Raw genomic sequence first — 26,596 nt, forward strand, 5'->3', positions numbered from 1 at the left:
TTTGTTTTTTTTTTGTTTTTTTTTTCTAGAAATAATTTATTGAAGTCTTTACTACAAAATAAAATAAAATAAAGATTCACACAGCCCAGCAGGAGAAATTCCTCAGACAATTTTCTGATCTCAAACATTCAGGCTGGCTTCCCCAAACAATTGCTGCTTATCTTTACTTTTCTCATCACTGGGCTACCCTCTAAGCCATTATGTACACAAGAGAGGGATACTGTAGGTTTTAATTTTTTTCAAATTTTAACTGCAGGAAGATATTGTGATGAAACTTTACCATCATAGAAGTTTTTAAAGCATGGTTCAGTGATGAGAAACATATACAAAATGTTTTGCCTCTACTATCACCACGTGTTCACACAGGACTTTATAGCATGAAAACCAGAAAGGTTTTGTCCATCAACAGTAATGCCTCCTGACCTTAGTCAACTGCCATTATTCTTATAGTTTTGAGTTTAACATTTTGAGACATACTTTCTTCTTAATGAAGAAACTTTTTCTCCAAAAGCCCAATGTAGTTTTCCGTTACTTCAAAGTATACAAATATAAAGCTAGCCTTACAATTTTCACCAAATAATTCATATTTTTTTCAAATCCATAGTAGTTTCAAAATTAAATAACTATTTCACCAAATGTATTAAAAATAACCAAGTACATTCACAAAATCATTAAAATTTTCTTGTTTATTAAACTAAAATTACCATTTGTAATAACAGTGAACTGTATGCTAATACAAGAGACATACAAAATGAATGAAATATTTCGCTTAAAGTCATTTAAACATTTAATTCAATCTAGTATGATGACTAAGAAGTTCTAGATTATCTTTTAAAAATAAACATAATTTCACATATGAAGCATATAATGGATCTGCCTGTGACTGAAGTTTGGGGACTATGAATAGGTAAATGTGGTTACAGAGCTCTACAACACAATTATCCAGTTAAAAAGGAAAAAAGGAAATGCCTTAGACATTTCTCCATAGAACAGCCACAAACATTCAAGAAGCATGAGACAATGATAAATACCACTTGTCAACATGGAAATCCAGATCAAACTCTCAAGGATTTATTAGCTACATCAATCAGGATGACCATGATGGGATTATTAAAAATAGATGCTGGCAAAGATGCATAGAACTGGAACATTGTTCGTGAGAATATAATCTCTAGGAAAGTGTTGTGGGAAACAACATAATGGCTCTTCACAACATTACAAACAGAATCAGAGCATGATTCAGAAAATAGTTAAGATGGTAAATTTTCTATTGTGGAGTTTGACTTCTATTTTTTGAAAATAACATTAAAATCTTTTTCTATACCTCATGCTATTATATAATTTGTATCTCTTATAAGTCTTAAAAGTTCTTTTAAAACTGTACATTCTTACAGTTTTGAATAATAGTTAAAGGCAACATATATATTATTGTTCTTCTATATCTAAGAATGGGACTTTGAAACATCTTACCTCATATGTTATCTTTAGACTTGACTGGAGTAATATGGGGGTAAAGTTGGGATGAACTTCTGCAGTGAGCCACAGACGAAAGCTTTCTTTAGGCTGAAGAGTATTCAATTCCTTTTTACAAACCAATAAAAAGGTGTTTCAAAATACACACACACACTTTATGACCCTGCGTCTTATTTTGATGTTTCTTAAACATTTGAATTATATTCCCTTTAACATTTTATCTTCTCTACTCAAGAATAGACAGATAATGTAATAAAAAGTACAGGAACATGTGTGTGAAGGCAGTTATCCTGAGCTGACATACAACTTTGCTACTTGTGTGTGCTCTTGGTATCTAGACCTCGTAGCTCCTCTAAGCAAATATCTACCACATGGAGTGTGGCAACCATGTCAAACAGGGCCTGGAGTACAATAAATACAAAGTCAGCCTCAGCTATAAATACTAATAAACCTAAGCAGCCAGACAGACTCATGGTCTTATTGTTCCTATTCCACTGTCACAGTTAGGCAATGTTATCAATGCTCAACAACGTCTATCTTAAAGGACATCATGCAAGCTCACTTGTCATGGCCCTTCATCTTGTATGCTTAAGTCATTTATTAGGTGCACTCTTCTTTCCTGATATGCACTTTTTGGTAAGTTGAAAACTTATTTGTAACCATATAATCTAAGAACTATGTTTAAGTAGAACATCATTCTACTTCAGTTCCATGATTTTACCAATGCCAGTGAATGTACATATTCATCAACCAGCAGTTATGTCTTAGTGTGGTATGTCTGCAGGTAGAAATCCTGCATGTAACCAGCCCCCACACAAATCTTGTTTCCCTTCATATATGTAATACGTATCTACTACTTGAGTGAACAACTTACAGGGCAGTCTGAGCTACATAGTGTGTCCCTGTCAAAAATGAAACAAACAACAACAAAGCCCTGATTGTTCTAAAAGACAGTGAAAATGAAAAATCAAAATGTAATACCAACTTTGCCCAACACTAACATTCATGATCAGGGTCATATAAAATGTAAAGTAAAGAGGACAAAATATGGCTACAGGAACATTGTGCTTGCTAAAAATTAAAATTGGTATGATGAATTCACATCTCATACTTTTAAAATGTTAACATTCAGAATTTTAAACTACAAAATTAAAGAGGAATGCTAATTTGTGGTTTGGCTAGATTTATACTATTCTGGTAAATTTAGAGACAGACATCTTAAGAGGAAAGAAATGAAATCAAAAATTGTTTTCGGGGAGTGCTCTGACCCTAGGACTCAGGCAAGATCGCCATTTTCTCTCCTGTGACCTTCTAAGGCAGGTCCAGCCAGGAGGCACAAGCCACAGAATCAGTAGAGCAGCTGGGACAGGGTCCATCCGGCATCTATCTGCACCCAGGAGGGAAGGCTAATCCACAGCCCTGCCAGGAATGAGCTGATCTACCAGGAGTGCTGACACAGGCTTACAGACCCACAGGAGGAACAAGCTCCAGCCAGAGACAGCAAGAACATCTAACACCAGAGATTACCAGATGGCAAAAGGCAAACGCAAGAGTTTTACTAACAGAAACCATGACTACTTGGCATCATCAGAACCCAGTACTCCCACCACAGCAAGTCCTGGATATACCAACACAACTAAAAAGCAAGATTTGGATCTAAAATCATATCTCATGATGCTGATAGAGGAACTTAAGAAGGACATAAATAATTCCCTTAAAGAAATAAAAGAGAATACAGGTAAAGAGGTACAGGTCCTTAAAGAGGAAACACAGAAATCCCTTAAAGAATTACAGAAGAACACAACCAAACAGGTGAAGGAATCAAACAAAACCATCCAAGATCTAAAAATGGAAGTAGAAACAATTAAGAAACCACAAAGAGAGACAACTCTGGATATAGAAAACCAAGTAAAGAAGTCAGGAGCCATAGATACAAGCATCATAAACAGAATAATAGAGATAGAAGAGAGAATCTCAGGTGCAGAAGATACCATAGAAAACATTGACACAATAGTCAAAGAAAACGCAACATGCAAAAAGATCCTACCTCAAAACATCTGGGAAATCCAGAACACTATGAGAAGATCAAACCTAAGGATAGTAGGTATAGAAGAGAGTGAAGACTTCCAACTTAAAGGACCAGTAAATATCTTCAACAAAATTATAGAAGAAAACTTCCCTAACCCAAAAGAAGAGATGCTCATGAGCATACAAGAAGCCTAAAGAATTCCAAATAGTTTGGACCAGAAACAAAATTCCTCCCGTCACACAATAATCAAAACACCAAATGTACAAAACAAAGAAAGAATATTAAAAGCAGTGAGGGAAAAAGGTCAAATAACATATAAAGGCAGACCTATCAGAATTACACCAAACTTCTTGCCAGAGACTATAAAAGCAAAGATCCTGGGTCATACAGACCCTAAGAGAACACAAATGCCAGCCTAGGCTACTATACCCAGCAAAACTCTCATTTACCATAGATGGAGAAACCAATGTATTGCATGACAAAACCAAATTTACACAATATCTTTCCACAAATCCAGCCCTTCAAAGGATAATAAATGGAAAACTTCAACTCAAGGAGGGAAACTACATCCTAGAAAAAGCAAGAACGTAATATTTCAATAAAACTAAAAGAAGATAGCCATATGAACAGAATTCCAACTCTAACAAGAAAAATAACAGGAAGCAACAATAACTTTTCTTTAATATCTACTAATATCAATGGACTCAATTCCCCAATAAAAAGACATAGACTAACAGACTGGCTACGTAAACAAGACCCAACATTTTGTTGCATACAAGAAACCCACCTCAGTAACAAAGATAGACACTACCTCAGAGTAAAAGGCTGAAAACAATTTTCCAAGAAAATAATCCCAAGAAACAAGCTGTAGTAGCCATTCTAATATCGAATAAGTTTGACTTTCAACCAAAAGTTATCAAAAAAGATAAGGAGGGACACTTCATACTCATCAAAGATAAAATCTACCAAGATGAACTCTTAATTCTGAACATCTATACTCCAAATGCAAGGACACTCACATTCATAAAAGAATATTTACTAAAGCTAAAAACACACATTGCACTGCATACAATAATAGTGGGAGACTTCAATACTCCACTCTGCAATGGACAGATAATGGAAACAAAAACTAAACAGAATCACAGTGAAACTGATGAAGTTATGGAACAAATGGATTTAACAGATATCTATAGAACTTTTTATCCTAAAACAAAAAGATATACCTTCTTCTCAGCACCTCATTGTATCTTCTCCAAAATTGACCATATAATCAGTCACAAAACAGGCTTCAACAGATACAAGAAGATTGAAATAATTCCTTACAGCCTATCAGATCACCATAGACTAAGGCTGGTCTTCAATAACAACATAAACAATAGAAAGCCTACATACATGTGGAAGCTTAATAACACACTCTACTCAATGATAACTTGGTCAAGAAAGAAATAAATAAAGAAAGACTTTTTAGAGTTTAATAAAAATGAAGCCAGAACATACCTAAACTTAAGGGACACAATGAAAGCAGCCTGAAGAGAAAAACTCATACCTCTGACTGCCTCCAAAAAGCTAAAACCATCCAGTGGAAAAAAGATAGCATTTTCAACAAATGGTGCTGGCTCAACTGGCAGTTAGCATGTAGAAGAATGCAAATTGATCCATTTCTATCTCCTTGTATAAAGCTTAAGTCCAAGTGGATCAAGGACCTCCACATCAAACCAGATAAACTGAAACTAATAGAAAAGAAAGTGGGGAAGAGCCTCAAGCACATTGGCACAGGGAAAAATTTCCTGAACAGAACACCAATAGCTTATGCTCTAAGGTCAAGAATTGACAAATAGAACCTCATAATGTTGCAAAGCTTCTGTAAGGCAAAAGACACTGTCAATAGGTCAAAACAGCAACCAACAAAATAGGAAAAGATCTTTACCAATCCTATATCTGATAGAGGGCTAATATCCAATGTATATAAAGAACTCAAGAAGTTAGACTCCAGAGAATCAAATAACCCTATTAAAAATGGGGTACAGGGCTAAATAAAGAATTCTCAACTGACAAATACTGAATGGCTGAGAAGTATCTAAAGAAATGTATAACATCCTTAGTCATCAGGGAAACACAAGTCAAAACAACCTGAGATTCCACCTCACACCAGTCAGAATGACTAAGATGAAAAACTCAAATGACAGCAGATGCTTGCAAGGTTGTGGAGAAAGAGGAACACTCCTTCATTACTGGTGGGATTACAAGCCTGTACAACCACTCTGGAAATCAGTTTGGTGGTTCCTCAGGAAATTGGACATAGTACTACCAGAGGACCCAGCTATACCACTCCTGGGCATATACCCAGAAAATGCTCTCAACATGCAATAAGGATACATGCTCTACTATGTTCACAGTAGCCTTATTTATAATAGCCAGAAACTGGAAACAGCCCAGATATCCCTCAACAGAGGAATGGATACAGAAAATGTGGTACATCTACACAATGGAGTACTACTCAGCTATTAAAAACAATGAATTTCTGAAATTCTTAGGGAAATGGATGTATCTGGAGAATATCATCCTGAGTTCGGTAACCCAATCACAAAAGAGCATACATGGTATGCACTCACTGATAAGTGGATATTAGGCCAGAAACTCAGAATATCCAAGATACAATCCACAAACCACAAGAAACTCAAGAAGAAAGAAGACAAAAGTGTGGATACTTCGATCCTTCTTAGAAGGGGGAACAAAATATCCATGGAAGGAGTCGCAGAGACAAAGTTTGGAACAGAGACTGAAGGAAGGACAATCCAGATAGTGCTCCACCTGGGGATCCTTTCCATATTCAATCACCAAACCCAGACACTATTGTGGATGCCAGCAAGTGCTGGCTGACAGGAGCCTGATATATCTGTCTCCTGAGAGGCTCTGACACTGCCCAAGTAATACAGAAGTAGAGGCTCACAGCCATCCATTGAACTGAGCCCAGGGTCCCCAATGAAAGAGGAGCTAGAGAAAGGACCCAAGGAGCTGAAGGGTTTGCAGCCCCTTAGGACGAACAACAATATGAACTAACTAGTACCCTCAGAGCTCCCAGGGACTAAAACTCCAATCAAAGAGTACACTTGGTAGGATGCATGGGTCCAGCTGCATATGTAGCAGAGGATGGCCTAGTCGGTCATCAATGGGAGGAGAGGGCCTTGGTCCTGTGAAGGTTCTATGCCCCAGTGTAGGGGGATGTCAGGGCCTGGAAGCAGAAGATGGTGGGTTGGTGAGCAGGGGGAGGGGGGAATCAACGGGGTTTTTTTTCGGAGGGGAAACTGGGGAAAGGGTTATCATTTGAAATGCAAATAAAGAAAATATGTAAAAAAAAAAATTGTTTTCAACTTTTGGAATATCTACTCAGTATGTTTCAAGGAGTTCAAGCTAAGATTTGTTTCCAAAGCATAAACTATAATTATGCTGACTTAGTGTCTCTCAGTCAACTTTTTAGAACAGAAAGCAGAACTGTAGTGCCTTATACCCTAAAATACATGTGAGTTGTTAGATATGAATCTTGTTGTTTTATATACTAGTGGTTTTTAAAGACATTATCTTACTATTTAGCCAGCTTTTGGGTCCTAATTTATGTCTTCTATTGATTACAAGTAAGAAAATCAGAAGGTCATCAGTTTAGTCATTGGGTAAATCATAGTTATATCAGTTATCTATTCTGTACCAGTGCTGGTAGTGCCAACTTATTAGGACTGTACACATCTGAACTTCTCAGTGACACAAGAGCAGGGTTCATCTACTGTCTTGTGTGGTTCCATTCACTATAGTACTCTGCCAGTTTAATTCAATAGTAATTAGAAATCCCACTGGTAAGGACTTTTCTTTGGCTCCTTAAATCCTAACCCTAAGTCATCTAAATCTACTCGCCAACATAGCCCTATCTGGTTGTCCTTGTTTTGTCAGTGACATCCCTGCACCCATCTGCTGGCATGCACACCTCCAACATTAGTCTCTATTTGTGCTGCTACACATATGGATGGTACATGTTTTCTGTCTACAGTTAGCTTCATTCTACTTAGACCACAGAAGGATATCTCTTTGCAGTTATCTCTCCTAAGACCTGACTATCTTTCTTTACTGAGTAACAGACTTTTAACTTTGTTTACTTTTTTAACTTTGTTAACTTTTTAACTTTTAACTTTAACTATGAGTTTTTATTTAAACCATATCAAGCAATTTGTTCTGTCTGAAGATTGCTTCCTCCTGGAACCACTTAAGTTAACATTTTACCTTCTTTAAGTTTATATTTCCTTCAGTGTGCATTTTAGCTTCCTCAAGAATCAAAAATCTCTGTAATTTCCTGACAGGTAACAAAACATGAGCATAAAATAATGGTATAAACAGATTTTCTCCAATCAATCACAACAAGCTCTTTTTCTTCTGTAGAAATTTACTAACCTCTTCTGCCAATCTTAATCAACAAATTCTTGACTTCCCTTATCTAACCCTTAAAAGTACAGAATTCTGTAGACTTCTTGCTTAAAAAGAAAATCCATTTTGTTTGGCACACATGTACTTTTCAAAGATGAATTGGCCTCAAATATTTCTTATCACAAACTAACTTTCTAATATAATAACAAATGCCAATTGAACACTGATGCAGCTTGGAAATTATATATTGAGATATTTCATATACTTGTGACATACCCCATACCTATCTCAATCTACCTGTGGTGGTTTGAATAAAATGCCCCCCCTAGGTGCACAGGGAGTGGCACTACTAGGAGATGTAGCCTTGTTGGAGAAGGTGTGGATATGTTGGAGGAAGTGTGTCACTAGGGTTGGGCTTTGAGGTGTCATATGCTCAAGCCAGGCCCAGTGTGTCACTCTCTCTTCCTGCTGCCTGCTGATCTAGATATAGAACTCACAGTTCCTTCTCCAATACCAGGTTTGCCTGAATGCCACCATGCTTCCTGCCATGATGACAATGGACTAAACTCTGAACAGTAAGACAGCCCCAATTAAATGTTTCCTTGTTGTCGTGGTCATGGAGTCTCTTTACAGCAACAGAGACCCTAAGGCACTACCTTCTCCAGAACTGGAAGCCAAGATACCACAAGATGTAAGTTCTTCAAACAGAGCCAGTCTCCATTTCGGGCACATTCTTTTAGCATCTGAATTGCTAAATCAGCTTGACCTTGACCCATGGCAACCTACACAAACAAAAACCCGAATGAAAAGTATCTACCAAAACATTCTAACATACCATTGTCAGAGATTAAGGATAATAATTTCCAAACCTCCATGTCTGGCTTTAAAATAAAGCTTTCAAGAAAAGTAAAGAACAAATACCAAGAATTAATCATATTTTGCAAAAACATCAATTTATAGTTCAGATGTGTATCTTTGTCTTCCTGTCTATGTCACTGATCACAGGTAGAGCCTGTGGAAAGGGCCCCTGACTCTCTATTACATATAAATACATACTGTTTCACAAGTGACTGCATAGAAAGCCAAGGGCTTGTCATGGAAACCCTACAGCCACCCAGAGATACTCTAGGAGAATTTTTACTTTTTAAACTTTAATGGATGTGAAGTATTTAAATTTTTAAATTATTGTGTTCATAATGAAAAAGATTTGTTAACTTTCCAAAAACTGACTATAAATTATAAACTATAAATTCATTTTCAAACTTGCATGCAAGTTGACTTGAGAGATGAGGAGAATGAACAAAACTCATTCCTTAAGAAAGACAGTATGCTATTGGGTGGATTTTGCTCAAAATATTCATGCATTTCTTTGCTTTTAAGTCATGGGACTTTCAGGAAAATATTACTGCATTTGTTATAAAAGCATCTAATTGAAAATTTTAAAGTCATTCTTGAATTTTAATTAAATGTATCTATTTCCTATTGTGTTCTTACAATATAGTATTTAGAGCCTTACCTCAAGTTACTTCAGAACTCTTGCCAGTGAGTAGCTGTGCTGATCTAACATCAGGGTACTGACCTGTTTCCTTCCCCGTGCCTTCTGAACCTTCACACCAATCCCGTTTCCCTTTAAAACACCCTTCTGATTTCATTGGGCTTATCTAGATAGATACCTCAATAGGTTTCCCATCTCAAGGTTATACAATACATTTGCAGGATTCTTTTTGCTAAGCTTGAGTTTTCGATATGGGCACCTTTTAGCTTGCTACACATAATTTTTAATGTCCATTTCCCTGATTGGATCTAGGATCTAGTGTGAGAAGAAAACGAAAGACAGAACAAAACCAGTGAGCAGTTCCTACCCACCTGGTGATAACACTCACTGCTTCTTTCAGCACTAGCAAGTTCCTGAAGTTCCTGAGAAGGGTCAGCCCCTGGTGAGATTATGATCAAAATGGGCTCAATCTCGAGTGTCTCCTTGTATAAGCGTTTGAGGTTCAGAGGAAGAGGGGATAACTCCTTCAACCCTAAGACATGTGTAACAGAAATTAAAGAAAGTAACATTCATTATAAAATTTATTAAAAATAATATAAGGCGCATGAACCACCTTTCCCAGATAAGTGTAGCTACCAGCCATCATCAAAGAAACCACTCTGTACAGCAAAAGGAGACCAACCCAGAACACAACTGGACACAATGTAGACAGCAATGGATCACTGGGGAGCCCAGCCCCAATGGATACACTTGCATGATAGCTTCTAGATCAATGATTTAGCAGATCGATCATAAGAGCCGGAATATCAGGAAGTTTGCAAAGAAAGAGTCTCTTTTAGATACGGCTGTATAAACAAGATCAGAAAATGGTACTAGTAATGGATACGTTAATGTGGAAAGAGGAAATTTCATGGGGTCCCACTTCTAAACAAAGAACTACAGGCAACTAATGAATGCTAGAAGAAGAGAATCAGCTTCTCCTAGGAATGAGTCTTTTCCTGGTTTCCAATGCAGAGTCAGCTTTGAAACCAAATGTATACAAACAACAAAAACAGACTTAGCAGGTTTGTGTGTGTGTGTATGTATGCATGCACATATATATGTATGTATATAAGAATGTATGTATAGCCGGGCGGTGGTGGCGCACACCTTTAATCCCAGCACTTAGAAGGCAGAGGCAGGTGGATTTCTGAGTTTGAGACCAGCCTGGTCTACAGAGTGAGTTCCAGGACAGCCAAGGCTACACAGAGAAACCCTGTCTCGAAAAAAAAGAAAAAAAAAGAATGTATGTATGTATATATGTCACTGAAAATATACACATGTAATAATAATAATCAAAGAACAAAAGGCTATGAACTTGAGAGTGGAGGGAACAAAGACGGGGCTTGAGAAAGGGAAAGTGCTGGAGGGTAGAAAAGGAATAATGATGATGATGGTGATGGTGATGATAACAATAATAACAATAAAGCACCTGTCATTCTACCATCAACTGTCTACCAGTACCTTTCTAATTTTGATGCACACAGATGTGCACACTTTACAGTGTGGAATTTTCTTGCCTATCCTATCCAAGAATGAGGGCTTTTTTCCTCCCAGTAATTTGTCTTTTATATTTTTATAACATTTTTATAACTTAAATTCCTTTTTAAAGCTATTAGAAATTCTCATCCAGATAACTATTTTAAAGACGTATTTTCCCCCCTAGTTTTTATACACTATCAAGAGTTGTACAGGGTATCTTTGCATATGCTTCTGTTCCATAAACTAAATTATTTCTTAAATTAAGTACAGAGATTTTAGTTGACAAGTCAGTCAAGATTGTGGATATTTTTAAGGTTATTTTATTAAATAAGAGTATATTTAATACAGTTGTCCTAGAAAATTTGTTTGAGTTTATGAATACATAAATGAAATTGTTAAAATAAATTTTTGATCCTCCTGTCTCCATCATCCTATTGCTAGGATTACAGATATTACAGATATTCACACAACACCTGGACTGGTGATGAGACCTGGAACTTTATATGTGCTTGGAAAGCTCTGTCTCAACTTAGCTGCATCCCCACTCTAGACAAATACATTTCTTAGTTCATTACCACAAGTACAAATTTTATTATTACCCCTTAAAATTGTATAGTTAATTAACAATTTAAAATTAATTAAACAAAGCTTGTACTTTCTGGGGCATATGTTGTAGCTGGAAGAATGAGTAATTAATAAGCAAATAACAAAATGCCAGATGTTAACACAGTTCCAGAAGAAACAGTATGTTAAAGAAAGACAAGACAGTAAGATGCTATTTCTAAAATGATGAGAGAAATCTTCATGGAACAATCAAGTAAAGTAATAAGGGGGTTGGGGTGGTAATTGGCTAGAACAGTGGCTACAAAGGTCTGGGGATACCAGAGCCACACCTGTGCACAAGGATGGACAAAAAAACACCACACCTGTGCACAAGGATGGACAGACTACATCTGTGCACAAGGATGGATGTCAACTGTTAGACAAGAATGTGAGTGAGAGATCAATGACATCTGAAGGGAGGGCAGAAAGGACCACGTAATATATTAAGGATGCTTGGGAAGTGAGATGTCACCAGAGGTTTTCACAAGAAAAGTCCAATGGTTTAATATGTCCAGGATACTCTAGCTGCTGTGGGAACAACTGAAGCTGTGAAGAGGACAGACAAAGCTGCCACCTCATTCATACCACAGTGACTTCAGAAAAGGGACAGGTGGTAGGTACAAGACAAGTAGACTCTGAAATACTATGGAACAGCTAAGGTGACAGATTAGGGTGACAATTTACTTAAGTTGTAGTCGTAAAGTGAATAACCTCAGAATAAGTTTTGGATTTAAGAGTTTAAAACATCTGCAAGTAAACTGTAAGGGAAATACAATAAGAGATGTAAATTTTGGAATTTTTAATCTGAGCAGTCGATTAGATGCTTGGATAGAAAAATAAGATTTCTCAACTGAACTAAACTGATGCTGTCTATTAGGCATTCATAGAAAACAACAGACAAGCGCTCAGTAACAGGAGCTTAGAATCCCAGCTCCTAGGGCAAGGAATCAGGTGTGTACCATGACACTCAGCTGTTTTCATACTTCACAGTTTTTACTAAATTTTCCCACAGAAAGGCAATTTCTGCAGTGATTTTTTAAAAAACTTTTGGACTATGCTCCCCGAAAAGCTGAAAAAATTATGACAATCTGAAAAGTAAGCAAATTGACAATATTTTGTTTTAGATATGCTTTTAAAAATACTAATTTTGAAGGCTATATTGCTGAAGGTTATAATATTTCATTGTCATTGTAAAATGTTTCCATTTGAGCCTAAGGTAGTATCTATAAAGAACAAGTTTTCCATTAATATCTGAATGCATTCTCTGTAACCCTTATAACAAATAAAAAGGAAAAAATACTTCCACAAGAAAAGAATGTTTAAAAGCTCAGTATTTTTACCACATTATGTCAATTATGTATTAAATTTAAGTAAACACTGAGTATAGTTATGTCCAACAGGGAGAAGTATATTCTCGCTAAGTGGAGATTATAAGTCACTTGCAGCATAAAAACAAATAATGAAAAACACTAAAGCACTTTGACTAAGGTTAGCAAAAAATGAAATGTAAGTTCAAACAAAGTCATCAGGTCAAAGGTTAGACTATGAAAAGGGCTATATTTACCCAGAGCCTTGCAGGCAAACAGAGCCATGGCACTCTGCAGTCTATCTGGCCGCAGAGCCTGAACTACAAGAACCTAAAACAAAATGGAGAATTTTATAAATAGATATTTCTCAACAGCATTAATTAAACAACCATCAATGATTACTATTGATGTTTATAGAAATACATGAGTAAGCACTGTTGCATAGTATTTACCAGCTTGAAACTGTCACAACAGGTATTAACTAAGACTTCCCTTTGTGTCAAAAATTTCTTAAAGCTGTTATGTAAAGGAAACAGACGGTAAATGAGATATGTCTTCAAGATCCCATGAAGGGCCCAATAGTCTGTGGAGACGGCAGGGTAAACGGTTAGCATCTGGCAGTTGCCTGCTTGACACCTGCATCCTATTTTCTGCTGAGTCCTGTATATCAATAGTATTGCTTTGATGTGTAAATGTTCATTTTTAGATGGTTTGTTGTTTGGTTTAAACACATCTGCTGAGATTGCACTCACTGCACACACACACACACACACACACACACACACACACACAAAAGCAGAATGAATTAGCTCCCATAATGGACAGCTTGGAGAAGAGGGCTATTTCCCAGGGCACCAGTTGCCAAAGCCATTTGCCCAGCTCAAGTTAAACGTAGCCACCAAGAGATCTCACCACCTCTTTTCTTCACATTAAATTCTCTCCTTAGATACAACTTAGATAAAATAAGTGAATGAAGATTCTATACAATTTATAATTTAGTTCCTTTTAAAAAAAAAAGACCTCTTTACCTATTGAAGGATCTTACTTGGACCAGAGGCAGAGGACAAGAGCTACAGGGTAATACCCACACAGGAAAGTTCCCTGGGCTCTTTCTGGATAAGGTGGCCTATGCAGAAAACCTTCCCTCATGCATGTGGATGAAAGTTACACAGTATGCTGAAAGCAAAGTTTTTACTTAAACAGCATCTCAAGGACAAGAGAAATTCACAGTATGATTTTGTTCTGCACTTGGATAACATTAAATTTTACCTGCTGAAATAAGGAAACCTTCTTTGCAAGAATTGATGGAAACTCCTGTTCACACATTGAGTGATGATAGTAAGTACGCCAAAGTGCCCCGTCTTCAAAGCAGAGCATCTGGTAGAGACCAGGGAGAGAGATCTAAAACAGAAATTAGATGTTAGGAGCTACAACTATGTGACAAGAACTCCAAGAGAAAAGCACACTGATACTATAGATGCTTAGTACTTGTCTCCTATTCTGAGATGGCGTGTCTCATCTTCATAGGTCAGTAAGGTGAACTCATCCAGATTAGAGCCAGTAAAGCACTCCTAAGGTAGTATTATATTGAGCAATAGTCAAAAGAAATATTTTCCATACACAAAGACATTGTACCTAGCTATGTCCACCATCATCAAAACCAGGGGCAAGTCCTAGGAACTGTACAACTGAGCACATGTTAAATTACAGAATTCTCTCTAGCAACAAGGATGCTCTTTCCGGCCAAATTTTGCTATGGTGCTACTGAGGGCCTCATAGTTGGTTTCAGTTTCAACCTTAGGCCCCAAGATTTTCTTTATAAGTTTTATCAAGACACTTCTACAGCAGCTTTACCAAGCATCCCTACCATTACTCTCTCACCCAGTCCCTCCTGCTTACCTTTGATCACATTCACTAAGAAACATGCAAAGTAAGTTGAACCAGAGTTCTTCACTTCTTTAGCTGCAATTAGCTCTTGGGGACTTAACATCCAGAAAACCTATTTAGTTTTTGCCTTAAACAATATCACCTCTAAGAAATGTATCCAAATATATCCATTTCCTCTATCTCAATGTTACCTATTCCCCAACTTTTTCCATCATGAACAATATGACCAGTATTATGACTATGATATGAACATGAAGAGTATCATGAAGTATAAATCTGTATAGAACTATGCTTTCTTTTAAAACAATGGAAGACCTGTTTCTGTAAGTGTAGAAACTTCATGCATAGAATTATGTATCAAGAATGTAAGGATACTCTATTTACCATTTATACTCATATCTAAATAATCCTCTTCACTGGTCATATGTCACTATGTAACCTACCTGAAAGAAGAAACAAAATGTAACAATTCACATCTAACTTAACTAGTTTTAATAAATGTTAAACTTGGAATATTATCTGATGGTGTTTATTAACTTCAGTAACAGCTAGCATGTAAGTCCCATCACTACCAAACTGTCCCATTATCAGTCAACCCTCTGGGGTGGCCTATGTGGCATAGTTACAGTGTCCTCTGGCTATGTTTTAGACATCAAATCAAATAACCAGGATTGTGGATCTTGTAAGGGACTAACCTATCAAAAAGCAAGTTTCTGGTATGTTCTTAACAATGTGAAGTTGTTCATGGAAGAGTTTCTTAGTATGTAAGATACACATTTGTCATTCCTTTGATGTTAAACAAAAAAGAAACTGAAGGGGAGGGTGATCCCATACGAAGACCAGCAGTCTCAACTATCCCAGACCCCAGTGAGCTCCCAGAGACTGAGCCACCAACTAGGCAGCATATACAGGCTGGTCCGAGGCCCCTGGTACATATATAGCAGAGGACTGCTTGGTCTGGCCTCAGTGGGAGATGTGCCTCATTCTCAAGAGACATGAGGCCCCAGAGAGTGAGGAGGCCTGGTGTGTATGTGTGTGTATGTGTTTGTGTGCATGTGTGTGTGGGGGGGGCAACACTCTCTTGGAACAAGAAGGAAAAGGAGTGGGATAAGGAACTGAGGGAGGGGGAACCAGAGGGGAGCAGTGGCTGGAATACAAATAAACCAACCACACAAAAAGAAGATAGAAAGCAATAAATTAACATATTCAACCCTGACTTCTGACCTCCACATGTACCAGTACACATTGTGTAAAAACATACAATATACAAATAGATACACACAAACTATTTTTAAAAATTATTTTTTTTAAAAAAGGGAAAAATACCTTCAATGTTGCCACTGCCCAGCTCCTTTCCTGATCTATCCAAGATGGAAGCTGATCACGAATTCGTTGTTGGGAGTCCTTCAGTAAAAGCAATTTTCCTTAATTGGTAAAATTTACTTGGTAAACTTTAAATTTTATAAAAAGGGACTGACTAGCTATTTTTATCAACACAATTTTGAAAACAAGACATTCTACATACTACTTCTTTATATTTTAATAAGACACCATGATTGAATTCTATGTAATAATAGAGAGACACCCACTGAGATAAAATAAAGCATTCATTTTTATTGTGCTTAACTATCCATGAAACAAGGAAAACTTAAAATGTCACTGGAAATCATCATAAAGCTACACTGTGCTTAACTACACCTTGCATTTAGAACACGACCTGTAGGAAGCACAGAGATCTTTGCACTCACAGATGAGCAATAGGGAAACCTGGATTGTTAGGTTACAGGGTTGTTCCTTTAGGGGTAGGAATGCACAGTTTGTTATGTGCCCAGGAAGCTGCATTGTAGCCTGGTGACCTTTGTGCTACCTCTGTTGCTAGATTCTCCTCCAAACCTCTAGCATAGCTTCTTTTCTCAGTCCATGTATGGAAGCCATCTTTATAGAAGTTGTCACATGCACTTTACAGAGTTTCAATGTAGTCAAGTCTGATCTTTATAGTGTTATTCTGTTCCTTAAGGAGATTTATGCATGCTTTATTATACCCACAGGATTGAGTTAAATATTACTGGAAAAGCTTTTGCCAAATTGTGCTGTGATTAAATATGCCTAAAATAAACCCAGGGTCAGACTCCCAAAGTGTGAGCCAACAGCAGCTAGTAAGTCATGTTGAATGGAACTGCCTTTTTGCCTCCAGTGGATGCTACTTGGGTGCTGGCTATGGAGGGTGCAGAGACCCTACAATGACAAAGGTGGTGGTGGATGTTCAGTACATCAGTTTAAAAAATATTATGTATTAACTGGGCAAAACCAAAATTAATTTAAAAAGATGTAGTTTCAAAGGATTTTTAAAATTTTGACAAATAATTTTTAAGTTTCAGTTGTATAAGAATTAATTTTCCTAAAGACTATAACATTTAAAAAAATAAAAATTCTATGAAAAAAAGCAATGTTCATTTCTTAATATTTAATACTTTTCTCCAACAATGTTAAGTTTTCAAGGTCTAAAAATACATTAAGCCTATTTCATAGTAAAGAAGCACAAGTCAGTATAGGACATATTCTAATAAAAGTATAATTTCAACAGTAATTTTAAACTCCTGTGGCATAATTATATTTCATAAGACCAAAGGGCAGAAATTTTTCCCTTAGGAGAGAAATCAGATTTTAACTCACAGCTTTGCGCAGCATGTCTCCAACAACCACACCTGTGAATGTATCCCATTCCTAGTAAACAAAACATGAGGGTCACAAACAATATGAGAACACAACCAGCCAATAGCATTATCTTAAATTTCCTATAGGACAGCTTACAGTGAAGTTTCCCCAGAACTTGGGAGAGCATCTACCTTTCTTTACACAGGCCAGCATTAGGGCATCATGTGCCAGTACAAACTATGCATGAAACCTACCTGGGTAATCGTACTGGGACAGAAATTTATGTATACTATGAATGCATACTTTTCATCTAGTCACTTAAATGTTGTTCTTTTACGATCTACTACGCACTAACACATATGGAGTGAAGTCCATCAAAGTTAAAACTTGTTTGTACTGGGTCAAATTAAGAAAAGTATTCCAGGAAGGCACAAAAGGGCATATTAGATCTAAAAACATATTGATCTCAGTTTTAAAAATTGTATGAAAGATAAGTTAATAAAAATTATTAGAACCATGTTAATAAATTCAGGAGAAAATAAATACAGCAAGTAGAATTAGAAAATAAGAAAGAACACAGGAAGAGCTGTAACTGGTCTGTGTTCTTTAACTCTCTGAAATGAAAAACTACAACATGATTATGATCTGACCAAGCAGAGTTAGATGGAGGAGGCTGAGTTAGCATTCTCTTAGCACCCTTGTTACTCAAGTATTCTATGATATTCAAACAATAATTACCAAGAAAAACAAACATGAATCTTTCTCCCAGAGTAAACACAACAGATTAATTTAGTTCTAGCTCAGTGAAAATCATTAAGTATTAAATGTGGTTATATGACAGACCAGAAGAAAAGATCCCGGACAAAGAACACAGTATGACCCAAAGGGCTCCAAAAAGTTTGTGATAACTGTACAACTCCCTAATCCCTCCTACTTTCTATGCTGACTCTTAGAGGGTAAGCAGTAGGGATAGATAACATAGCTGTGTACCCATATTACCACATATTCCTCTGTCTCTGTTGTACTGCTTAGAACAGTAGTCAGGAGGCTGACCCTTCTGCCACCCTTAGTAAGTGGGCCTGGTTCATAGTAACCAAAATGCCCTGCTAAGCTACTTAGATTCCTTTCCTTCTGTAACCCACAATCCTGGGCATACATCAGGAAAAAGAACTGTAAAACATGTCACACGAATCACTTAGAAAATATTAGAAAAATTGTATACAACTTATAGCCTAAAGTCATCTGTACCCTAAGAAAAACCCTATCTGTTATTGAATCTCTCCATAGCTCCAGGATTTCCTTCCTTCAATACTACTCACATTTTCATGAAAAAGTTCAGGATGCATGCCTCGAACAAAATGCAAAGCAAACATCAACTGGTCAGCCTGCAAAGAGGAACAGGGTTATACTCGGCTGTCTTGTAACTTGTCCTTAAAGTTTGGTTCTGTATTGTCTTATTTTCCATCAGTAATAACAAGTAACTTCAGGTACTATCCACATACACTCAACTGACTCTTGATTAAGAGCATAAATTAACATGGCATTAACAAAGCAACAAATAAATACATAACCTTGTCATCTTTATCACTGTTATCGCTTATAACAGATACCTATCTATACACATACAAATCAGAGCATTACTTATTTATCTACTCGTTTTTCCCTTTGCACTAAGAGAGAACACTGCAGTCTCATCACACTACAGAAGAGAAGGAAGCCTCTGCCATTCTATGAGCCTGTAATTACCCCCTGGGATCTGTAAGCTAACAGTAATAATTACTGAGCAAAGCATCCTCTAACCCAGGCTGGAAACCATGGTCAGGAGGAGTGAGGAGCTCAGCCCCCTTCTTGGTCTTTGGTTACAGTGCCCCTCCTCTGACTTTAGGGAAAACCATAGAATGACATGTCACACATCCTGATGCAAGGTTCACACATGCTCTAAGCCAGGCCAACTACAATCTTCTGCCATCATTTTCAAAGGTGGAAACAGCTGAGGAAAGCATCCTTTGACATTCTTATGGTTGTCCAGTTTAGTAATAAATCCCTCTGCTACAATATTTCCCAAGGATGTCATAAGGAAGAACTGTGATTCAAGAGTGAAACAAACCCACAATGTATGGAGGGACAGAAAGCATGAGTGCAGCATGTAGCACATTATTCCCAAACAAATTCAAGGAAGATTAGATGAATGAATCAAACTAAAGAATGTCTTGGCTTTTTAAAACTTCATCATCCAAAATTGAGCAAATATTTTAGACTTCTAATATCTCTCATTTATTTATTACTTATATCAGAATCCATCATTTCAGTTAAATGTCAATTTATCTCAGTATGTTTGGGTTCTATTAGGAACTATTCTAGTACATACAAAACCCCAGTGGATTCCCTATATGATTCACTGGTTGAAGGAAGAAGATAAACGAAGGATGAGTAGGACACTTCATGGTTTTCAGTCCACCGCATCCCATTCAATCACATACAATACTTCAGTAAATAATTAGAAGAGCCCAATGGATTAGGTTTCACATAGTGTGCGTCTTTATGAATGTTATGGAACAAGTTCATGTTTGTACTGAGTATTTGTTTCACAGGTAGTAAGTCTACTGGCAAATCATCTTAAGCATCAAGTAGAATGCTTTGAATCCTAACTTCAACACACTCTACATCCAAGTGAAGAAAAGTCCATTGTAAATTTCTCAGCCTCCTGCTCTGCATAATTCAACTATCCTATTGTAGGTATTGAACATATGCAAAGTGCAGACCTACCACAACTAACAGGTAATAACACTCTGACATCACAGTACACTGATGGTAAATTGAGTGACACTGAAACGGAAATGTATGCCAAAACTGTTCTTCTAATTCTATAATTCTCAAGAAACAGTAAAATCTGCAAGTTAGCAAATGTAAGTCTATTCTGCAGAGGTCAGTCCTTTTAAATCTGTTCACTGAGAAGCACTGAGCTCCTGGCACCTGAGGAAGAAAGCTCATTCCATGGCAGAAGAGTTGAGGAAACATAGAACCCAAGCTCCCGATTTGCGTCTGCAGGCACATCATGCATTTTAATAGACATCATTATACACATTTATGATACTGTGAGAAAAAGAGATTGGGGGATGCAGCATGGAAAGCTCAAAAATCATTACATAGAAGAAAATGGCCTAAATTATTCAGACTCACTTCAGTGGATACAGATAAAAAATTCCTATACCCTCATCCAGAGAACAGCTATGGGTTTTTTTGTTTGTTTGTTTGTTTGTTTGTTTTTTGTTTTTTGTTTTTCCGAGACAGGGTTTCTCTGTGTAGCCCTGGCTGTCCTGAACTCATTCCGTTGACCAGGCTGGCCTCAAACTCAGAAATCTGCCTGCCTCTGCCTCCCAAGTGCTAGGATTAAAGGCATGCACCACTACTGCCCAGCAACAGCTATGTTCTTAATACAAGAGTATCAAGTCATTAGTTTACAATCATGAGGTATTTGTAATAGTTTATTTAAAAACAGTATCCACCTGATTTTTATTCAGTGAAAAAATTCCTAGAAAGGAAGGCAAGGTAAACTATACAGAAAATATGACAGGAAGAAAAATTCTTTCTATGTTCTTTTTAGATCTGATATCTTTGACAATAGCACTCCATGAGGAAGAGGAAGCCTAGGGACCTATCCTCCCAGAGCTCACCTCAGTGCTCCTCCTAGAGTTCCCCTCAGTGCTTCTCCCAGTACTTTTGCCATAGTTCCTTAGACAACTCCTTCCAGAGTCCTCTCAGAGCTCTTCCCATAACTGCCCCCAGTGCATCTCCCTGATGCTCCCTAGTTCGCCAGCTCCTCTTACTGCTTCCAAGTACTCCTCCCAGAGATTTCCCCTAGTGCTTCTCCCACAGCTCCTTCTAATACTCCTCAGAACTCTCCCATGGTCCTCTCAGAGCTCTTCTCAGTCCTCCCCCAGTATTCCTGCAGAAGCTACTCCTAATATCCACTATGCTCCTCCCAGTGTCCCCAATGCTTCCCCTAGTGCTTCCCCCAGCTCCTCCCAGAGCTTCCCCAAAAGCATCCATGCCCCCTAACGTTCCTCTACAGTGCTCCCCACAATGCTTGCTAAGTGCTCCTCCCAGCACTTCTCCCAGTGCTCCTGTCCCATAGCACTTTCTTAACGCTGGGGAAATCCCCAACCCTCTTTCTCATATTCTCTCATCAAAGTAGAAACCTACAAAGACATTTTCTTTTATCCCAAAAGATTGACTGGGGGAGGAAAATAGTAAAAGCACATGCATTACTTTTATGTAGTATAAGTTTGAGGAGACCACATATGTAATTATAGTTTCCATAAGTACTGAAGTAAGTGCTCTGATTCTGAAGAAAGGAAATGGCAAAGCAGAAATGGCTAAGCAGCTTTTCCTAACTGGTACAGTTTATTAACAGTCAGTCATTTTCTGTTCCAAGTCTACTTGCATTCAGTTTGATGTTACCTGAATACCTGAATAGTACATCTTATGTCTGGAGTCCACTGTGACCACAATGCTGTCACCAAAATGACAGTGGAACTGCATGAGTGATACGCTGCTGATGGCTGCAAACCCAGAGAACTTTCACAAGGCTATGAGAGCACTTCTACCCTCACTAGTGCTTCAGCCTACGTTCTGAGAGGTCTGTCTCATAGGTTATGAGAGATGTATTTTCCCAATATTCATCATTACTCAGACACTATGGAAACCTGAAACATACTCTATAGTAGCAGAAACAAGTTTTAAAAGACAGACATTTTATTAATTAAGAACATATGTCAGAAATTGTAGATCATGGTGACACTTTTATGACTTGCCAATTACTCAAAACAGATAAGTACTCAAGGTAGAAAATGAAAGACTCCAACTGTACACTAAAATATTGAGTGTGGCTTCTCAACTTCTCTCCTATTATGACCAAAAGCTGTTTAGTACAACCTGAAAATATTTTTAAAGGGTAAAGTGACTTCAAAGAAGCAAGTTTCGATATAGTCTACTGAATCAATCAATTATCTTGTTGCTAAAAGTGACCCTTTGCCAATTATATTATAAAATATGGCATTAACACAGCAAAGAGCCTATATTACTACAAATAAGAATTGTAGACTGAAATACAAGGATACAAGTTGAAAGCAATGATAAAAGCTAATAATCTGTGGAGTGAATTAAGTGAATGCTTATATTATCTTTAATTTTCAAGTAAGTTTTCCTTAAAAACTTCATATACAAAAAAATTTAATATCTTCCAAATGATTTTAAGACATAGATGTATCAAAACAATGTAATTTGAAGTCTAGAAACCTAATTCTGAGACATTCAAATGTTATATTTCCTTGTTACAAAATATATATAACTTAAATATTTAAAAAAAAAAAACTTCATATACATACCTTGATCTCATCCACCTTTAACTCCCTCCCAGCAATTCCCTGCTCCTTCAACATATATCCTTCCCAACTTCATGTCTTCTGTTGTATGGGCCCACATGGCATGAGAGTGTGTGTGCATGTATACGTGCGAGCATGTATATATATGTGCATGTGTCCCAGATTGATAAGCACAGATAAAAAGGTGTCTTTAACAAGTTCAAATATAAGAAAGCAATCTTCTTTACAAGAACATTTGATAATATTAAGGAAAAATTAGGAAGTACAAAAACAATTACAAGTATATCCAGAAATCGACTGATTCAAGATGCTTCCTTAGATCTGTAAACAGGGAGCAGGCACTATACAGACTACTCACTGACATCATTCATGACAACCAAAAACATGTACTAATCCTGCTGTCATATAGCAGAGATGTCAATCAAGGAGGACATAATCTGAATATCCAAGTCAAACCTTTGGATCCTGACAGATGTTACAGTAGAAAATTGCCACGCACACTCCAATGAACTCCTTCATGTGCTAAGTCAGAATGAAAGCATAGACACACTAAAAACATTGTGTAAAAATTTCTTCCAGGCCATAGGTAACTTTTGAATATGAAAAAATTAACAAATTTTGTACTAAAATGTAGGTTCAACCCCAAGATACTTCATTATTTATATGCAAATATTCCCAAGGCCAAAATTTTCTAAATGCAACATTCATGCTTTACAGCATTTTGGAAAGGAATCATTCAAACCCATATGACACATCATAATCACAAAACCATGAAAATGAATGAGGTGCACTACTTATAGTCATGCAAAGATCTTTGAGACCAACTGCAAAGATAGGGCACACAGGACAAAATATAGTAAAGAAATGCTTTTTAAAAACTATTTCTAGGCATTTAGAGATGAGGCTATAAGGAGAAAAGCAGACTACAGAGCACAGACTGTCTTAGTTTAGTGTTCAAGAAGAACAGGAGGGGAAGGAGTATTCAGTGGGTTCTGTTCCAGTTCCATATAGATTTCACTTACAATTCCAGAATATACGAGTAAATGACCATCATGGTAGGGAGCATGGCAGCAGGCAGGCATGCTGCTAGAGCCACGATTTTATCATGTAATACATTTTTAGTATTAGAGAAGATAATACTTATACAAATATCAGGGATCATGTGCTCTGTAGCTGATGGAACAAACCACTGAACCTCTGTAAAGGGCATCCTCATACATAGGATTAACACCCTGGGGCAATGTAGTTTTGAGGTCAATTGCTTATAATTTCCAGTCTTAAACAACTTAAAGCTAAGGCTAAAAGGGAAGTTTTAGAAATATAATTAGCCACAAGACCTTTGAAAAGAAAATATACAATTCCCACTGAAAGTGGAATTCTGTAGAAATGATCAACTCTAACTTCAGGAGACATTTGTACAGAATGCCACATAGGTATATTGAGGGTTCATTCTGCCTCAATGATCACAGGGAAGTTTTCTGGATTTCCTGAGTATACATAAATGTCCTATGGCAACAACTCCTCAGACTCAGGTATCTGACTCTCTGAGAGCTCTTTATATGTTGAGCTAACTCCACGGTACTGGTTTTAAAAGTCTGAAGTGAGTTCTGTTATTCAAAAAGTGTCTAAGTGTCAAACGTCACAGTGCACATGCTTCTGGATCCTTTGTAAGAGGAAGACATCTTCAGAAAATTGCAATTTGTAACTCAAAAGCCAGTAAGTCTTTGCTTTGTAATTCCAATACTGGGTACCAATTACTGTAACACAGCTGTAGAAGTTTGAATGACCATGCCACCATAGACTGATATATTTCAATACTTGATTCCCCAGTAGCTAGAACTGTTTGGGAAGGTGTGGCCTTGTTGATGAAGGTGTGTCACTGGGGCTGGGCGTTGCAGCTCCCAAAAAAAGCCCACACCGTCCATTCCGTTAGCTCTGTCTACCCTCTGCTTGGGGACTGATGTGAGCTCTCAGCTGCTGCCCCTGCAGCACGCTTGCCTGCTGCTTGCTGCCACGCTCCCCACGTGATGGCCACTTACTCAAAACCTCTGCAACTGTAAACCCCCAATAAAATCCTTTCTTTTGGAAGTTGCCTTGGACATGCTGTTTCTTCACAGCAATATAAAAGTCACTCAGACACCAGGGGACACTAGATGATGTTTTGAAACACTGGATTTTCACAAATGAGGAGAAAGAGAAGGACATGTTATTAGCATCTGGTAGAGGCAGGGGATGGTGAGGACTCTCACAGGCATTGAACCGTCACCATCAGCAAACAAAGAAATGTCTCCAGATGACACTACACCTGAGGATGAGGAAGTCAGACTGCATACTGAAGCCAATATTCCGCATGTTAACCTGCTCAGAGCTAAGGTAGCTGTAGCTAGCCTAGTGACAACTACCCTTTCCTCTCCTTGTATTTTTCTTCCCTACTACATTTTGGTATGTGATAAGAAGTTATAGTCAGTGATTAATTGTATTCTAGAAAAAAATCACAACTGTCAATTTCAATACCTTTTGAGTAAGTAAGCAGCTATGAGCTTTGTTCTAAGACAGAGGACTGAAGAGTAGTTTGTATCTGATGAATGCTTCTTACCTTAAACAGGCACCGGCATATATACTCATAAACCATATGTTTCAATGAGTTCACAAGACACTGAATTCTTTGTTCTGTATTTTCAGAATCCTGTAGATTAGAATTTGAAAAATCCATTAAAAATTTTAGAAATATTTACAGATATTTTATAGTCGGGCCCCTTTTAAAAATTATTCTCTAGGCCTGGCAGTGGGGGCACATGCCTTTAATCTCAGCACCTAGGATGCAGAGGCAGATGGATCTCTAAGTTCCAAGGCCAGCCTGCTGTTCCAGGACAGTCAGAGCTACAGAGAGAAACCCTGTCTTGAAAAACAACAACAACAACAACAACAACAACAAAATAAAAATAAAAACAAAACAACAAAAAAAATCTTCAGACTAAAAGCTGGTTCTGAAACAATTATCTTACCCACAAACCCCAAGGAATTAACTGAGTGCATTAAACTTGTACCTCAATAAGGTATTTTATAGAATGTATTTTCTTAAGTGTATAAAATCAGAACTTTTAATAAATGAAAATTACAATAAATTTACAATAGGAAAAAATAATAATGAAAATAACAAAATTCCCAATAGTACTAGTTCATCACAGCATTAAAAATACAACTTATTTCAATATGAGGTAAAGATATTTAAAGCACCTAAATTTTAATTACCAATGCAACTAGAGTTACACTGTTTCCCACCTCAATTTGACAATACAACCAAGCCTGCCAGGTGGGATAAGGATGAATATTCAATTTGAAAGTGGTAGAACAAAAATCCCACACCTCCAGTATTCAGACTAACTTGGAAATTCTACTCTATATAACTGTCATAATGCTATTACATTAATTGTTATTTCCATTCATTTAGAAAAACTAAGAGCATAAAGATCATAAAGAAGCTGGCTGCTGTGAAAGAGCCTTTTACAGTGGAAGGAGAGAACTCCTGAGTATAATCTATAAATACACAGGCATGCTTGCCCCTGTGCACACATACATGCACATGCACACACACACACACACACATACATATATATGTACATACATACACACATTTATACACATAAACACACAAGACAAACAACTGTAAATTAAATAAAGAAAGGGGTGCTGATTGGATAGAAACAAGAAGCAAGCTAAAAGTTCTACATGTTACACTGAGGATCATTTAAAGAATAAATACGGCCATTTTCTCTCGGGTGAGTTTCTGAGACTGGAGCAGCCAGCCCAGAGGCGCCTTAGGCCAGAGACC

At 37.2% G+C, this 26,596-nt stretch overlaps 1 protein-coding gene across 4 annotated transcripts in view; it reads right to left on the bottom strand.

Moving 5' to 3' along the window:
- The window catches only part of Dync2h1 (dynein cytoplasmic 2 heavy chain 1), a 258,114-nt gene that overhangs the window by 81,284 nt on the left and 150,234 nt on the right, over nt 1–26,596 (bottom strand). For all 4 annotated transcript variants that reach the window (XM_031344730.1, XM_031344731.1, XM_031344732.1 and 1 more), the window contains 9 exons: nt 25,361–25,450; nt 18,700–18,765; nt 17,399–17,449; nt 16,052–16,129; nt 14,108–14,239; nt 13,096–13,168; nt 9,779–9,939; nt 8,569–8,694; nt 1,471–1,581 (listed from right to left, as the gene is read on the bottom strand). In XM_031344730.1, the coding sequence (XP_031200590.1) occupies nt 1,471–1,581; nt 8,569–8,694; nt 9,779–9,939; nt 13,096–13,168; nt 14,108–14,239; nt 16,052–16,129; nt 17,399–17,449; nt 18,700–18,765; nt 25,361–25,450 (888 nt within the window). The remainder of the gene's footprint in view (nt 1–1,470; nt 1,582–8,568; nt 8,695–9,778; nt 9,940–13,095; nt 13,169–14,107; nt 14,240–16,051; nt 16,130–17,398; nt 17,450–18,699; nt 18,766–25,360; nt 25,451–26,596) is intronic.

The sequence above is a fragment of the Mastomys coucha genome, unplaced genomic scaffold (genome assembly GCF_008632895.1).
Source record: "Mastomys coucha isolate ucsf_1 unplaced genomic scaffold, UCSF_Mcou_1 pScaffold23, whole genome shotgun sequence".
Classification (NCBI taxonomy): Eukaryota; Metazoa; Chordata; class Mammalia; order Rodentia; family Muridae; genus Mastomys; species Mastomys coucha.